General features: G+C 42.6%; 1 protein-coding gene across 4 annotated transcripts in view; it reads right to left on the bottom strand.

Annotated features, from left to right (window-relative positions):
• timeout (circadian regulator timeout) overlaps positions 1-17,332 on the bottom strand; it is a 320,135-nt gene that overhangs the window by 278,068 nt on the left and 24,735 nt on the right. For all 4 annotated transcript variants that reach the window (XM_089549434.1, XM_089549433.1, XM_089549437.1 and 1 more), the window contains 9 exons: positions 16,625-16,689; positions 15,579-15,647; positions 14,881-15,148; positions 12,302-12,519; positions 11,504-11,607; positions 9,081-9,159; positions 8,281-8,429; positions 7,920-8,064; positions 6,074-6,246 (listed from right to left, as the gene is read on the bottom strand). In XM_089549434.1, coding sequence (XP_089405560.1) covers positions 6,074-6,246; positions 7,920-8,064; positions 8,281-8,429; positions 9,081-9,159; positions 11,504-11,607; positions 12,302-12,519; positions 14,881-15,148; positions 15,579-15,647; positions 16,625-16,689 — 1,270 coding nt within the window. The remainder of the gene's footprint in view (positions 1-6,073; positions 6,247-7,919; positions 8,065-8,280; positions 8,430-9,080; positions 9,160-11,503; positions 11,608-12,301; positions 12,520-14,880; positions 15,149-15,578; positions 15,648-16,624; positions 16,690-17,332) is intronic.

Genomic DNA, 17,332 nt, shown 5'->3' with positions numbered 1-17,332 from the left:
TGCGGAAGATTGTTAAGAACACCTGAAATCCGCACTTGTACACAATGCACTCCAGCGAGGGAATTTTATGAATTCATATCATACCAAGATTCGCATCGGCCATGATCATATCATCAGGATTCTACAGTACCAGTCAGCTGAGAGGGATGCTTCCCGATTTCTTCTAAAATGCCTTCAGGACACTGAAGTGGCCCATAAATGCCAACAGTGACAGCTAGATTTCGCTAGGCACTTACATGAAAGCCGAGAGCAAACTACTAAGACACAAAACTGCGCCACGAATGGTAGGCCATAATTCATTACTTATCTGAAGTGTCACTACAGCAGGATAATCGTCAGCAGTATAATGAAAGACTATTTCAGTCAGCTGCAGCAGTCTCGCACTTTACCTACATCTCCTGCTGCAGTCACAAACTTTTCCATATGCCGCCTTCTGTCACTGCTAAGCCTGCTTAAGCCAGTGATTTAGTCAAAAGCATCTACATTTCTTTTTTACTTCTGCTACGTTTAACACAGTCCATTAGTATGACCTGCACCGCACAAGTGGCAACCATTCTAAGGCTTGCACTTTACAGTAGTTGAATGCGCCATGATACACGGCCCTAAGCATGCTGAGACACAGCTGGGTACCCTGCTTTTGCAACTGGCACCCAGATGCACAACTTTCCTCCAGCATCAATAGACCTGGAATGCAACTTGGAGCAACTTGCAACTCTGAGCACTTGAAACTTGGGGCACATGCAACTTGGAGCACATGTACTGTTTCAGATGTGACATACTATAAGAGTGCTTTCCCAAGTACTGTGAAGCACGTAAAGCCATCTTTCAGCAGTACTTCACCATTTGCTTTCCACTCCACAAGGTGTTCATGGTATGACTTTTGACTAATAGATCCACCCAGCCATGCACTCAATCATGAGCTAGTAAAGAGAGCTAACAGTGAAAGAGGACACTGGCCTTGGCGGAATTTAGATGCTGCTTTACCACATGATGCTTCAAAGGAGACAGTGGCTTCTTTACGTGAGCAAAGAGCCTTGTTTGTACTCTGGAGTGCTGGTTCACTTGAGTCAGCAGAGAAGGCATTGGCTTCAACACCAGAAATCGGCAATTCACAAAATCTTATCAATTTAGATATGGCATTAGAAAAACATTAGCTTGCAGAAAGCTCAGTCAGAACAACAAATAAAAGAGCCAAAGCAGTTTTCTTAAAAATGTCGGTACATTTGGCTCGAATGTGTCAGGCCCCTCTTGAAACATAAAAAAGTACACAAGAATAAATTATTACAGCATGAGCAGGCAGAAGCAAGAAAAGACAAGGATGCCTTAGCAACTCACACAAGAGTCTTTTAAGTTCCATGATTATGGTTGGATACAACTAAAAACAAAGCAACAAAAGCCCTTCAAAAGAGGCACACTAACCAGTGGCGTCGACCTATTGTCCCGACCCCATGGTCAGTTGCTCCGCACCTGCTAGCCTGGCACCACAGGTGGCTGACAGATGGAAGGCGCTCTCAAACCACCATGTTACAACTAAAGGCCGACACTGCTTGGTGGACGGCCTCCTCTGAGGGGCATTTGTTGCTCTGTTCTTTAGTTTGCATCCGATTATAGCACGGCGCATCAATTCAATGGAGGTGAGTCAGGCGACGTCCACGCAAGATTCATCAGTAACCTGGACCGACCTTCCGCAGATGATATGTCTAAACTTTCATATTGCAAAAAAGAATGCTGCAAAAAGGTTTTTGCAAATATTGGGTTCATGATATTCCACGTAACAAAAGAGTACAATAATGAAATGTAAAATGAGTACTAAAATTTTCACACAGTATGCAAAAAAAAGATACTTTTGACTTCCTCATTAGCGCATAGGCGCCTTGGTTAACTAAAGGTGCCTGTATGCTTTTACACAACTCGACACTTTGTCTACTCGCCACCACGGTGGTTGAGTGGTTATGCACTCGGCTGCTGACCTGAAAGACGCGGGTTCGATACCGGCCGCGATGAACGAATTTCGATGGAAGCGAAATTCTAGAGGCTGGAGTAGTGTGCAATGTCAGTGCATGTTGAAGAACCCTAGGTGGTCGAAACTATCTGGAGCCCTTCACTAGGGCGTCCCTCATAGTCTGAGTCGCTTTGGGATGTTAAACCCCCATAAACCAAACACTTTGGCTATTGGTGTTAAGCTTATCTTCTCATAACCCAACAAATTTACACAGTCGTGACTTGTTCGTCTTAAAAAGACCCCAAAACACATAAAAAGGTTGATAAATAAACTCACCTATGTCCTTAGGCCGTGCGTGCAAGAACAACTAGACCAAATACAAGTGGTGTACCAACAGTACAAGACCTATGGACAAGTGTCCTGTTAGTAAACAAAGGCGGCGCTGCAATCAGCAGCAATGGGGGGTTTAGACAAGAATGCAGCATGCCTGTACTGCGCCAAGCAACGCTGCCTTCGAAACCAAATCGCATATGTGAATACTTAAAACGTGTTAAAACGTGAATACTTAAAATTGTTAGTGCATATAAGAACGAGGATGAGGCAAAGCAGCTTTATCACATTACGAACCTTGTGATGTGCTTCCTGTTTTCTACACGCCATTTCACTCGGGAGAACGTGGAAAATTACGGAACACTTAAGTCATACAGTTTTTTCGTATAAGGCAAACACGATATATCTCTGTTTTGAAACTTTGTCGAGTGCACTGCCAACTTAACTTGCTTGATGAAACAGACGTTGGCAGGAGTCTAGATCCTGCTCTACCGGCAATGCACACGTGTGGGTCCAGAAGAATGCTCTCCTTTTGCTCTCTTGGATTTGGGAGTGCAGCACTGCTGCACCCATAAATGTTTTCTTCGAGCTTCAAGAGAAAAATACGATCACTCTGCTGAGCTAGATATTTAAAGTCATTCTGCTTCTTACTTCTAAAGTTTTACTCAAGTGTGGCACTTCTTCTGCTTGATCAGAGTGACTTTTGGTGTGCAATGAGAAAATGAAGATAACCTGAGAAATAACACCACATTGCTATGCCGAGATCCTAGCGAAATTTAATCGCTTTCTAGGATCAGTGTTCAAAAAAACGCCTTCTTCTGAAGCTCAATAAGGTGAAAATAGAGAAAAAAGATGCGTCGTACTACTTCCAAGTCAAGTGCTGATTTGGCAACAGCTCTCTGTGAACACTGAAGGTGACTGGCAGCAGCTTTCACATCTTTCTGTTTTGCGCAAAGAGATACTCGGCGTGTAGTGCCGATGAATGCGATCTGACAATGACCCCTCCCTCAAAATCACACACAAATAATCACATACAAAATCACAAACACGTAATATCGCATCTAAATTTGTCATGTTGGGAGCACGACAGAATATGAACGAGCTGAAAATGTTGATTCTTGCAGCAAGCGACTGAAGAGCAACCATGCAGATTAAAAGCCACAAACGAATTGGTGAGGTTTCCATGCAGAAATGCAATGCTGGCCGTGAAGCCAAGCCGTTGCTGAAGGTGTCCACTTGTCCCGCTCCGCAGTCGCTGCCCATCGTTTTCGACCCTATCTGACCACAAATAACTAGTGGAAACTGATGCCGCTTCCTTTCTTGTGCTTTGAGGCGCAACCAACCACACCACAGCTTGTCGGCATATTGCAAATTACACTAAAAAACACACAAGCTTTGCACAGGCAACGCGGCCAGTCCCTGCTTTACCCTATACAATGAAAGTCACTGCTGATGCCAGCGTTGCCGCACCTTCGCGATGTCATGGCCTTAAGCTTCTGTATATACTCGGCACTGATTTCCTTGGCAATGAAAGGAAGGCCACAGGGGCAGAGCACCCGAACTGTGTCATTCTACCAACTAGTTCAGCCACACGACAGTAAGCCTGGCTGCCTGGTGCATGGCTCTTTCCGCAGTATCTTTATTACATGTCTGGTGTAGCTGGCACCATCTATAGAAGCTTCTTGCAACAAGATGTGCCTAGCAAACTCATGGTAATCAAGAAAACTATTGTGTCCAAAATGTATGCCCTGAGTAATGAATATTGACCATACACTAGATTAAGGAGAAAACAAATAACTGCAATCAGGGACTATATCCTGCAGCATAGGAAGTCAGGGAGTGCTTCGGCTCCATAGCTTCCACTCCATTGCCACAAAAAGTTGTCGCGCGGTATAAGATCTTGATATGCTTTCAATTTGCTATGCCTCGTTCAAACCTCTGCCTTTGATTCAACTTATGTACTCCTACATGTTTACAGCAAGCAAGGAACCAGCTAGATCCCTTCACCATCAAATTAAAGCAACTGACAATGAGAACACAACACTCATCGTGGTGGATGACAAGTTAAACTTTTGGTTTCGCTAGATCTGCTCCTTTTTTACAATCTGCTCCAGGTACTTTATGCTCAACGGGCCCCAAGACCATGTAGCCAGAAATTTTGCTAACAAGTCGGGCTTCTAAGACACGGTCACAGAAACTTTTCTGCAGAGGTGTGGCCACATTCAAGGCATTCGAAATAGTAAAACCAGCCTCTGAACCCACTGTCACCCCTCCCTCACAACCCTGAGACTTGCTCACCCTTCCATCCAGTTAACTTGAATAGGTTTTCATGAAAATGCATGAAACAGCAGAGATAAAAAATTTTTTTCCCCTCCAATTCTGCTCTGAATGCAACCGCTAGGCACACTGCCTGTCCAATCACATCCCCAACTCCAGCAAAGTTTTTTATGACAACAGCACCTCACTTCCAGCATACCAAACCCACAATAAAGGATGTAGGTACAGAATATAATACCAGCTTTGTTCAGTGACGTTACAAATGAAATGGCTAATTTGGTCAAAATTTTCAATTTCTCTATTTTTTTTCGTAACCCACAGATTTCCTATGCCTCGTGACAAAAAAATATACAGAGAATGTTTTTTACCACATTTGAATCAGTGCGAAAGCACGGATTTGTGCTACGTAGAAGACGACGATGTGCGGGCAGTGCCGCGGGAGCGCTCACACTAGGCCAGCTTCTCGGACATACACTAGATGATTTTGCTAGGCTCTGAAGCTCCGGATTAGTGCTTTTGCATTAAAAATTATAGCAAGATGTGTAGTACAGACTTAGAAAAGATGTGTTCTTTATGTCTGTTTGTCAAAAATTGTAAGCCATGAATTCCATGGGTTTCCGACGACAAAGCCTCACCACCTTAGTCGCATCATGAAATGGAACAATCAAAAAGTCCCCGTTTCGGTTGGTTGCAATGCCGCACTTCTCTGGCCAAAAGCAAAAGCATACGTGGCAATAAACAAGACAAAACAGCAATGGGCTTTAAGGCTGATTTGTCGGCTTTCATTTTGTCTGCGATTGGTATCGCTCATCCCTGTATATATGCATGCTGGGGTCTAGCTTTCATTTCCATGAGTACTAAGCATCTAAAAAAAGGAACAATAGATTTATGACACAGCTCAGGGATTTGTAAACATTCTGACATAAACAACTTGTGCACTTCATTCTTAACTATTTGACATCCCAGGGATGGCTCTGAGGGTGCTAACTGAAATAACTCAACAACTATACCAGTTATAGCTTAAAATAAAATGCATTTCTAAAATCAGAGTAAAGGGTTACATATCTGTGCCAAATGCGCGAACATGTCGTGCATAAATAAAAAATATTATTTTAATTGCCACATCCCCCTTAATGCATTGCAGTGCACATGTAATATCAGATACACAATAGTGGAGGGCGCCGCATTGCTTTCGACTGCCTGACGTTCTTTCATGTTCGCCGACACCATACAGCACAGAGGCAGTCTCGAACTTCACCTCTACTAAAATGATTCAATTCCACGATTTCATGCTATGCAGCAGAATGCCATAGCCCCGAACCACTGTGGTGGGTGAAGCAATCCTGTGTGAGAAGTTCATGCCAGCGGCCCAGGGCATTCTGATATACCACCTAGGCTATAGAAACAATCACGGTGACATGAATGGTGGAATTTCTTTTTTTTTTTATACGAGGTGTCATTGTGGCGGATCAATTGCCAGCAGTAGTAATTGCAAGGCTAGCCTCGCCTCATGCACTGACTCACCCTTCATGTCAGCAAAGAAGATGTCCTTGAGTGCTTGAAACTCAGTTTCATCCTCCTGAGCGCCAAACATGTCGTGACCTGGCCACACCTCTTGTGCTGCTCGTAGCAAAGCCACAGCCTTGGCTGTCTCCCGGGCCCTGAGTGCTGTCTGAATTCGAGACACGGCGTCAAGCCTATGACCACGGTGAAAACAAGCACATCAAAAAGGCAATTAGAGCATTTAGGAAAGGAAAGTAAACAAAATATTTCGCCTTTTTCTAACTTCCAACTTTTGAACCAAATTATTCCCTACATCATCATGCATATATACATAATTGGTTAAAGTTATATGGCCATGCTAAACTTGAATTTAAAAAATAACAAGACTTCAATTTTGTGCTAAGATGGCAACAAATCAAGAAGTAGAATGCACAAGCCTCAGTCAACAAATAACAGCTTTTCCCAGCTATCGCAGGGTCCAATACACACTGTAGATTTTTTTTATTTGAAGCTATTTTTTTTCTCCAAGCTCACCATAACCTAAGAGGGAAATGGGTAGAATTGAGTTAAAAACAATGTAAAACCTTATTTACATGCAAACACCCTTTTTATAGAAAGCAAAAATATGTCGTACAAATCCACCATATAACAAATGCACCCAAGTATGCGTAGGACTTGTGCAAGTCACACAAGGCACAATAAAGTTCATCAACAAAATAAACTACAACTATGGGTCTTTTCTAAAGAAGGTGCGGTAACATCACATTGCTTACAGTACTTCACTAGTAGAACCGTATAATCAGAACTGGCTCCTGAAAGTTAAAAGTTAAAAAGATGCCGCAATGCTCTGCAATGTTTGCACATGCTCAATGTTGCTGGCACATGGCTTATGTCACTGTTTGAGATGTGAAATGCGACCAGATTTGGCAAGCGCAATCAAACTAAGTAATAAAGTTGTGTGCCGGAGGTTTTGAGCATGCACTAACAAACATGACAAAGATTTGTGGCAATAGTAATGAGTTTACTATGGCTCAGAAGCCAAGGTATTTGTCAGCTACACAACCTAAATGCCATGCTTCTCTTGCATAGTAAAATCAGAGTGAAAGCCGAAGCAATTAACACCACTGGCTGCTTGGAAAAAAAGGCTACTACTTCACATGGTTTGGTAGAAAGCATTCAGTGATTGGCTCAGAACATACAGGTGACGCAGAGATTGGTATATATCTCAGCAGAAACATCAGTGAAAATGAATATTTTAAAAGCAACGCAGGTCAGCTTTGTCTGAGGACAACGCTGACCTCTTTCAAAGCAAAAAATTCTTTATAAGTTAGTTATCATTTGATGATCAAAATGTTTGTAATAAATCTGTCCTGCTCCACCATTTGGATGTCCCATGGACATCCACCACAGCTACTTTTCAGCACCCGCCAGACACCAACCATACACCAGAGAGTTAAGGTACAGGTCTCTTCAGTATGAAAGGTAACAACCAGTTTACAGAAAAAAAGAGAAATCTTTTGGTGAGCTATTTCTCTACTAAAGGTGAAACTTTTGGACATGTTAAGCCAAGAGGAAAGCTAGTTAGGAAATGGTGTGCTTGTCATGCATAATTATGGAGTAATCATTCTGAATGCTCAAGCCTTGTTCCCTTTAATATTGGAGAGAACTGTATACATGCAGTCTAAAGTTTATACAACTCAACAGCAGCGAAAAGGCAATTTCATCCCCGTCTTTGCAGGCAGCCTTGCTCGTATATATGCCACCTAATTCTGAGCATACAAATTTAAATCGCAAGGCGGGTGTACATGGTACAACCAAGTACAACACATGAATGTGCTGTGGTTGATTGCGAAAACCTTGTGCATACTTCTGTTCATCTTCAGTGTTGTCCAACGTCGAGTCATAGGGAACAACATCGTTGGGAAGTTCCTCTTCACCTTGAATTGCCACAGCGATTCCACATGACACTTCCAACCACTGCTGCTGTAGTACCTCTTCACTAGCGGCATTACCTGAGAGGCAAAGACCACAAGACTTGCAAGTTTTCAAGCTGTTTTCGCACATTTTTTTTTCTGCTTCTAAAACATTAATGAAGTAAAGCCAAAAAAAGGCTTCGCTTTCGTTTTCCTGAAACTCACACACTGGCCTGAGGGGTTATGCATTTCATACTAAGTTTTCAAGGCAAGCTAAATCAAACAGAAGCATTCCATTATATCTCAATAACTCACCTTGGCTGTCCTCTTTTGATTTTTGCTTCCTTGGCTGTCGACGTGCCTTGCCTTTCTGCTTTACTACGATATGTCTATGGCCTTTAGCAAAGTGCTGAAGCATCTTGATGTAAACATGGACCATCTCCACCAAGTCTCGAAGGTAAGAGCTGGATTAACAGAAAAATAAAGGGAGGTCAACTTTATCAAAGACAACTGCCAGAATAATCCTTCATTCTGCGTTGTCACCATAATATTCAGGACCAAGTCACTTGAAGTCAAGTTTTCTAGATTATAGAACAGACGGCATAGTGACCAACTTCTGGTAGACGATATCTGACTACTCTAATTGCCACATCACTCACTTTTTGGATTAAGCCCAAAAAGTGTCGATGCTATTCTGTCCCTTCATCCTACCCTATTTTTGATCACCAGCACCCTGAGACCAACAACAAGTGAATTGGACCACTTTTCTCAGAGAACTGCCAAATTGAAAAAATGGCACCACCTCTCGTTTGACCTGTCCTCATCTGCCCCGATGGAATCAACAAATGACTGCAGGCAGCACATTATGACTATGCCTTTTTGCAACATAAAATGATACCCATCTATTATCACGCGAAGTGCGAGATTTGTTGCCCCTTTGCTTGTTTCCCTCTACCTCCCCCCCATAGATCTGCAAAATGAATAATCCATCAAAAGAAGTGCAATACACTGAGTGAGCTCTCCATCAATTAATAAAATTGCAAGCAGTTCTGATGCCCTGCCATGGCAATCAACAAATCTCAAAAATAAGAAGCAGTTCAATGCAGTATACTTACACAGGTTGCACATATTCATTGAAATTCAGAAGCAGGTGCAGTACAATTTCTCTGTACTCAGGAAGATAAAAGATTGTTCCTAGAGGAAGAAATGTCATTTCGATTAGCAAAATTATCGTCGAAAAATCCATTGCATTACTTCACCAGCCCTAGCTGAATGTCCTTGTGCAAAATGCAAAGCCACACACATGCAACAGATATTAAGCTAGCCATTTAATCTATGTTGCATTAAGCATTACACTGAGCCCAAAAATTCACCTTTACTTGCATCTGCAAGTAAAGGTGAATTAGGCTAAGTGCATAATGCTTCATCACTCCAGTCGCCAACTCACATACTTAATTATTCAGACTTTTCCGCAGCACTACATGTCCAATAGCGCCAATGTACAAGAGCGCCTGAAATTTCACACACATCGCAACTGATTGCTTGATTTCTCGGAGCTTGCCACATGACTGCCGCCAACAGCCAAGCCACCAATAGCCAAGCCACCAAGTAACGTGTATAATGGAACCTTGCTAGTTCTGACTTCAAGGGGGATTAAAAACTTGACCGAATAAGGAGAAATTCAAGTTAAAAGGGATCCTCGGCATGATATTGTGAGAAAGTTAGCACACTGCGCAAGTATAATTCAGAGCCTGTATCATTCTCAGACGTTGTCCGCTGCACAAATCTGAATAGCAGTCACAGTTTGCGAAATCCATCCACGCTGGGTTGTTTCATCCTGAATACACAAAAAGGCAGCAGCGAAGCACATGGGAGGTGTATACAGCTTCACAGAGATGGTGAGTGGAAGAAAATGGTAGTGCTATTCAAAGTGAGAAACTCCTAACAGCAACAAAATGCACAACAGCCCCGACTGCCCGATCACAACAATGTCAAAACAAGAATTGTGATGCCAGGCAAAACGCCCCTAATTGCATGCAAGCCACAGCACAGTGCGCACAGTAATATGATGCCCATTCAGATACTGGGTTTCGGATTCAGTCAGTGCCCCTAATTACAAGGGTAAACAGCAACGGAGTGCTTGCTTTGTGCGCTTGCTTTTTGGTTTTTGCTTTTTAATCTTTATCACCATCTCCATCTTTTCATTTCAGACCCTATGTATGGTGGGCTCAATGCACTGCCCACAGCACACTGCCCACAGCGACGAGTTCACAGCAGTGGGGCAAAAAATAACAAGCTCATTAAGCGGTCTTTGCCGGTCATCTGTGTACATGATGCGCTATTAGAGATGGGGGTTCGGAGTCGTTGCTAGCTTGCTGCTGCTGCTGCTTGACGGAACCGCTGTCAAGTCGACACCCGTTTCCACCATCAGGACAGGAGTGTCGCCAAGTCAATGAGTTGGGTGATGGGAGGAAGATTACAAGTGGGTTTATTTACATTTTTACAAGCAAACTGTTCAGAAGTGAGACGATTCTGCCGCATTCGTTGTCGGCTTTTATACCCTTCTCGTTCCCTAAATTCCCTAGGTTGAGGATGCCCACGCCAGAGTGGGAGGGGCCTAGAGCTTTCACTTGTGCACACAAACACAACACCGCACTTATGATCATGCCCTCGTCACATGTTGAGTCTGAGGGAAAGAAGGCTGCCGTCGAGGTAGCGTCAACTGCGGTAGGTGGTGGTTTCCGGCCAGCCGAAGGTTCCCGCGGGTCACTGACATCTGTTCTTCATCAAATGACACCCGCCGCTCAAGGCCGGAACACGAGGTCACAAAAAGGACGGAAAGTGGTCCTCGTCCTTGGAGATGTTCGCAAGGGTTGGTGATGATGCCCACCAGCTTGTCACAGAGTTCAACACGCCGAAGAACCATAGGAAACGAGGCCCTTTGTTCCCCGGCAAGGTCACGGCAATTGGGGAAGATAACGTCCGTCTCCCTGCGGCGGCGGCGGCGTTCGACACGTGGAGACACTTCGGAAAGGGGATCTGGTTTTGCTTAAACTTCAGCCCCTTCATTTTGGTCCTGCACTCTGACCGGGCAAGACTCGGTAATTGGAATCAGCTGTCACCTGGGTCTTCTCTGTGCGGTCCAAGACGGCAGGCCCGAAAGCAATCACTCTCAAGTTGCTCAGAGCCACACAGTAGAAACGTGTGCTGGCTGCTTCAAGCGAGACCCGCTGACGACGATATCAACAGCGCGGAGAGATTTAGAATCATGTGAAGCTTCAGAATGTACACAAAACTACTGACCCTTTCCTCCATTGTACTTGCAATTAGAAGTCGTAGTAAAGTGATTTGTTCGACAAAATTCGATTTGAGACTGCAATCATGCGCTGCTGATACTTAGACTGACTGACACTAGATAATGAGACTGTCTTCAACAGTAAAAATGCATGGGTTGAAACAAGTTACTAGATGCATTTGTTAAGATAATCTTAGCAGTAAAACTCATGAAGCTAATAGCAGTGAAAATCATTGCACGAACCTTTCAAAACCTTAGCTGCTTCTCTGACAGCTTCATCAGGACTGCTGTCCATGGCAGCCAATGTACGCAGCAATTCTTGATAAGCTTTCAAGCCAACATGAAGCCTGCAGAGGTCATAAAACACTAGAGACATTGCATTTCGGCATGCAAGGCCAAAATTGCAAGTTTACGAGACACAACAGAAAAAATGCCATAAATAAAGTAGTACGACTTCAAACTATATTGCTGCGTTTCTGTATTTCTTTTCTTTTCCTTTAGGTTGCAAGGCTTACACAATGCTACATCTCTGTGTTAAGCAAAAAAAAAATTAAGGTTTGAAACTTTGGTAGAACTGAGGCTAACAGAACCAGGGGCTGCCAGTATGAACAAAAACGCGGTTGTTGCGACGCGCGTCTTTTCTCTCTCTTTCTCTTTCCTCTTATCTTTCAACTCTCTTCTATCTGCAAGTGGCAGTGGTGGCTCGGCTTGAGCCAGTCGGCAGGCACATGCACTTTCCTTTTCATCCTTCTCTTAGTCGCAAGGATAAGCGCGCATCAAATATTTCCGATCCAAAAATTATTCTGCATTTTGCCCTTTGCAGTTGTAGTATAAGGTCACAAAGCAAAGTTTAAAAGTTCTTTACAAGTGTCTGCGCATCCAACAAAATGAGTGCTTGCATTCAGTTTCACTCATGAAGTACATTTCACAACTTCTTTTCTTGCCACAAGGAAAAAAATAAGATAAGCACTACCAATGCACATACATACTTCAAGGCAAGTTGAAAAACCAGTAAGGGAAGTCTCAAACAAGCCTACACACCTCTTTGACCATATCTGAATCTTGCGCTTGTCAGTGACCATCATCTCGTAGTATTGTTCCAGCTCTGTCTGCACATAATGAAATGCCTCCTTCGAAATGGTTTCACTGACAAGGCTGACGTCGAAGCCATTGTGCCGATTGAACTCCATGAAGAACTTGAGTGCCCAAAAGTAATAGCTCTCATCATGAGAAAGTGCTTTCTTGCGTTGTAGGAAGCTCTGCAAAGGGGAAAGATATAATACCAGAGTCCTTCAAGATTCACCCCTCCAAGCAGTTCAGTCAGCAAACATTTAGTCATTTCAGAACAAAAATCAACATGCACTTCATTCTTGCATTAATTTTTTACGAGATGACAGCATGCACAAAGAAGACCTCAAGTCAAGGACTGAAATGACAACTCTTGTGTCAACAAACCAGGTACTAGCTACAAATCCTCCTAGGTAGTTTTCTCACGGTCATGATTCATCGCTATAGCAAATGACCAAGATGTTTTTGCTACACAGTACTCACTAGCACCATTTCTTGCTCTCCTGTACCAAGCGAGTAAAGAAAGGATAAACAGCAGTTGCAAACATGATAGCACAATATATAAAGACCGGTCATAGCAGTTCAAAAGTGTGTAAGTTACCAAGAGTGCTGCAAACTAAAACTCAGTGCTGAAATGCAGTCACCTAAAAATTCTAGCGAAAGAAGTGACCATTAATGTACAACTAATGCAAAACAGAAAAGCACAATGATAATAGCAGAAATATTTCACACATACTGCATGTTTCTTCCCGACATGTATCAGCAGAAAGCAAGGAAAAGACAAAAAAGTTGTAAAGGAAATGCGCACCCACTCTAACAAAACCAATGAAATAGTAGTGAGTCTGTATAGAGGCAGCATACTAGACAAAGTATGTGTTCGACAAATTTAGACATAGCATCATAGGACCACTAGGAGCTGGAAAGCAAAAAACGTTTCAAGAAAAGTGACTTCATTTTAATAGAGGGATTATGTTTGAACATTTCCTAGCCACATACAATCCATCCAGAATCAAAATTATCCAAGAACTATCCTAGTTTTTTAATTGTCAGAATGCGTCATTAGAAAAAATGGCGATGATGGTTGAGAGTAAACAAATCAACGGATGGAAAGCAACCACCATGTTAAATGAGAGTTTCATCTTAATGTTAAGATGTCATGGGTTAAATAAATAATAAAGTAAATTGATAATGAAGTAGGTAAAAGAAAAAAAAGAATTATCTGAATGACACGAAGAAAAACAACGGGAAATGAAAAAAGAAGCCATGACAGGCACCTATTCATTCCCACATCATGCAAAATAGCGAGCCCTGCTGCAAGAGTAATTAACTTGAGAAGCTGAAGATCCTGCCTGAGAAAAATCCAAGACACACATACTTTCGCAAGTTTCTTACATCATGCAGAAAGCACACTGCCATAGTTTTTGCTCAGAGTGGCAAAATGGGCAAACAAAGAATATACATGTGCCAGAGTCTTGACAGGCCTGCACATTTCAAAAGAGTCATTGCTCGATAGGAAAATCATTTGAAGCCTCACAAGCATAAATTCATAAGCAAAGCATAACCGAAATGCAGCAAAGATGTGTGCATGTACCTGTAGAACACTGCTGTAAGTCAAGCAATGAATGCTGAAGAATTCTTTTATCTATCTGTTCGCATAGGCTGAAGCTCCATGTGCTCTTTCACAGATGTTATTGAGTGGCGACGTAAACAGATGTCTGGGACTTCACGTTGGCAAGCAATTACACTGAAAAGGTTCACTCTGCTGCTACACAAAGATACCCCCAGAGTGCAGTGGATTATGTACTGATACGTCACATTCCACACTCACGGTAACCACACACCAGTTCCAAGGGCACTCCTTAGAGATACACCCATAAGCTCCAATCGCATGAACCTGTCTTGTCCTATCATAAAGGAGAACCACTGCATATGAACTGTTGTTAAGTTTAGGTTATTGCCAAAGACACGCACAGCTACTGCACTAGGCAGGCCATACGTAAGCCAACACAGACTTTATCATCACTCTTTGTCGTTTTGCTCTTTGCTCACTGTTTTTCTTTCCAAATATTTTGAATTTATCTGAACTAGTTAAGGTATTTTACCCAAAACATAAATGTGGGGAGATGACCCTCAGATGGACCCACCAAGGTGATCTAGTGGCTATGGCATTCAGCTGCTGAGCACAAGGTCGTGGGATTGAATCTCAGCCACAGCGGCTGCATTTCAATGAAGGCTAGATAGGAAGAATGCTGCAGTGTTGTACACTGTCAGTGCACGTTAAAGAACCCCAGGAAGTCTAAATTAATCCAGTGCCATCCTACTGCGACATTTCTTGTAGCCCATGTACCTCTTTGGAACATTAAACCTCTCGCCACACACACAGCACCAAAAACCGAGACAGAAAGCTATACCGCTAAGCAGCTTGAAAACATGTGGGCCCTGAAGATACACAGTCTTCTTTATGCTCTGAGGCAACACTCAACATGCTATGTAAAAAAAGAATTAAAACCTTACAAAAACAGGCATTGCCAGATTGCATGAAATGCAGTTACCTTGACAGTTCTCATCAGAGGATTGTAACACCACTTGAGGAAATCGGTGCAAAGGCCTTTGAGGAATAGCCGGATGTTCAGCGTGGACCTCCGCGTAGTGTCCTCCGGTTCCAAGACAGGCCTCCTGTTCTTTGGCTTTGCCTTGAATGGTTTTGAACGGTCAAAGCTCAGCTGGGACAGCTTGGACAAGCTATCGTGAGCAATCAGGCTGTTGTCCCCAATGCCTTTCATGTTCTTCACGGTGAACGTCCCACCAAAACGAGGGTGCCTGAAAAAAGAAGTCCCACCAAAACTTACAGAGGTGCAAGATTGGTTAGGTAGCATAGTGCATTTTCAATTTCTCAGAATAAAATTCTAACTTGGACATGACAAAGGGGACAAATGTATTATTATTAATGCGCATTTCTAGGCTATACTGGTGGAGTCGTGTTATCGAAATGTGTCTGCAAAATGTGTTCGCAAAACGTGCCCGCACCAGTTGTGACGTTATCAGAAGAGGTAGCATCAAACGAGTGGTTGTAATCGAAAGAGGATGATGTGAGGATGCTGCGAAAAAAAAATTATGTCGATAGGATGATTTGTCAATTAATTAGAGTGATGCCTAAATTTTCATAAAGATCAGAAATCTTAGTACGACGCACACAGCAAACAAAGAGGGAAAATGCTTTTCAGGGAAAAACATGCCAAGTGTGATTTACCTGTTTGCTCTCGCCTGCATTTGCATCTTCTTCTTTGCAAGTTCCACTTCTCTTGCTCTAAGTAGTTCCCTGAAATACAATCAGTTTTAAATCACAAAAGCTTATTAATGCAAATTCTGTTGTTGACCCAAACATGAAATGCCTGTAATTAAAGTTACTAAATATTCCAGGTATAGAACACTATAGCAAGAATTTCCTGGAATCGTTGTGCATCAGCTGAGCTATAAACAATAAAAAATTGCTCCTTACAGCCTCTGGTGTTTTAAAGCGCCCATAGAAAGCCTTTGGGTGATAATAAGTATTATCTTTCTGAAGTAGAGAAAATACCACACAACACCCTACTGATGCACATGTGACAACGTACACAACATGCTCATGTAACATATGTATGCAACACGTGTGAACACGTGGTAATGAATTCACATAGCACAGCACACTGCAAACATCCTAACATTGCAAAGATGAACCACCATATGCCTCATGTGTCATTCAACTCACTGCCCATCTTGCGTCAATTATACTGAAAACTTCAGAGTGATAAATGATGCCAAACATCATCTCTGAGCAGAATAGCATACTATGTTAAGAACCTTAAAAGCTGCACGCTGCTCTCTCTGAAGCTGGACGTTCCACATATAGCTGCACCACCACAGTTAGAAGGATTAATTAAGCACTCTGCTTACTTTATAATGGCTACACATGAATTTAAGGCTTACAAGCAATTCTAATCTCACAAAGGCAATGCTGTGGGCTAGTTGTTAGTTTATCCTCTTTTAAAACAGCACTAAGGACATGGACAAAGAAACAAAGACACTGAGTAGTGTACCTTCATCCGTGCTCTCTGCACGTTTTAAAAAATTCCAGTCTCCTTCTGGCAATGTACACAGCTCCAACAAATCTGATATGCAGAAACCCTGAAACCCTTCACGCGTTAACAGAATCTCAACAAAACAAAAAAAGAGGACTACAAGAACGAGCTTCTAATTCACGCAGCTTACTAGTACTTTTGAAGATTGCTATCTGCTTCATCAACTGAGGTGTCTTACCTGACATCTTCTTCTTTTTCTAAGGCACTCCGCGGCTGCTCCGCTCGTGCTAACACTTCAGGAGACTGAATGAAATAAAAGAAAACCAATGAGCGACAGCATCCAAATCAATTATCTTCACAAACTGGCAAAAGAAAAACAACATAGGGGTTCTTTTAACGTACAGAACTGCAAAGTCTGGCAAAATGATTACTTTTAAGCAAAAATACTGATACTTATAAGAACAGGTAGCAGTTTAACACACAATTTTACAGTTTCACTTTTTCTACTTCACTAAATATTGCACCAGTAATAAGGATATGATCACTGGTGCTCTAACATAAAATGAGTGAATAATTCTGTCCCCATCTATTATGACCAGATTCAGAAGGGATGTGTGGCCGGAATATGACTAACTAGTGTGTCGATGTACTTTGAGATCAGTTCTCATCCTACATCAAAAGTACCAATCACTCGCCCCGCTAATACTTGACGCTAATTGCACGTCAAACTTGTTATTCTTGTTATTTTTTGTTATGCTTTTTTATGTTTACATGCTTTTGTATCACCGTTTCACACCAGTCTTTCCCCCCTGTAAGGAGACAGCGCCACCCAGCGGCGTTCGTGAGGAAAAGAAGACAAAGCACGAGGAGCGCGTGCGGAGGGGTACGCCGGGACAGGTCGAAGAGGATTATGGGGCAGAGAAGAGAAGAGCGCGGTGGGCGACGG

The sequence above is a fragment of the Amblyomma mixtum genome, chromosome 6 (assembly GCF_055824585.1).
Source record: "Amblyomma mixtum isolate Tamu chromosome 6, ASM5582458v1, whole genome shotgun sequence".
Lineage (NCBI taxonomy): Eukaryota > Metazoa > Arthropoda > Arachnida > Ixodida > Ixodidae > Amblyomma > Amblyomma mixtum.
This window is presented reverse-complemented; position numbering and strand designations above follow the sequence as displayed.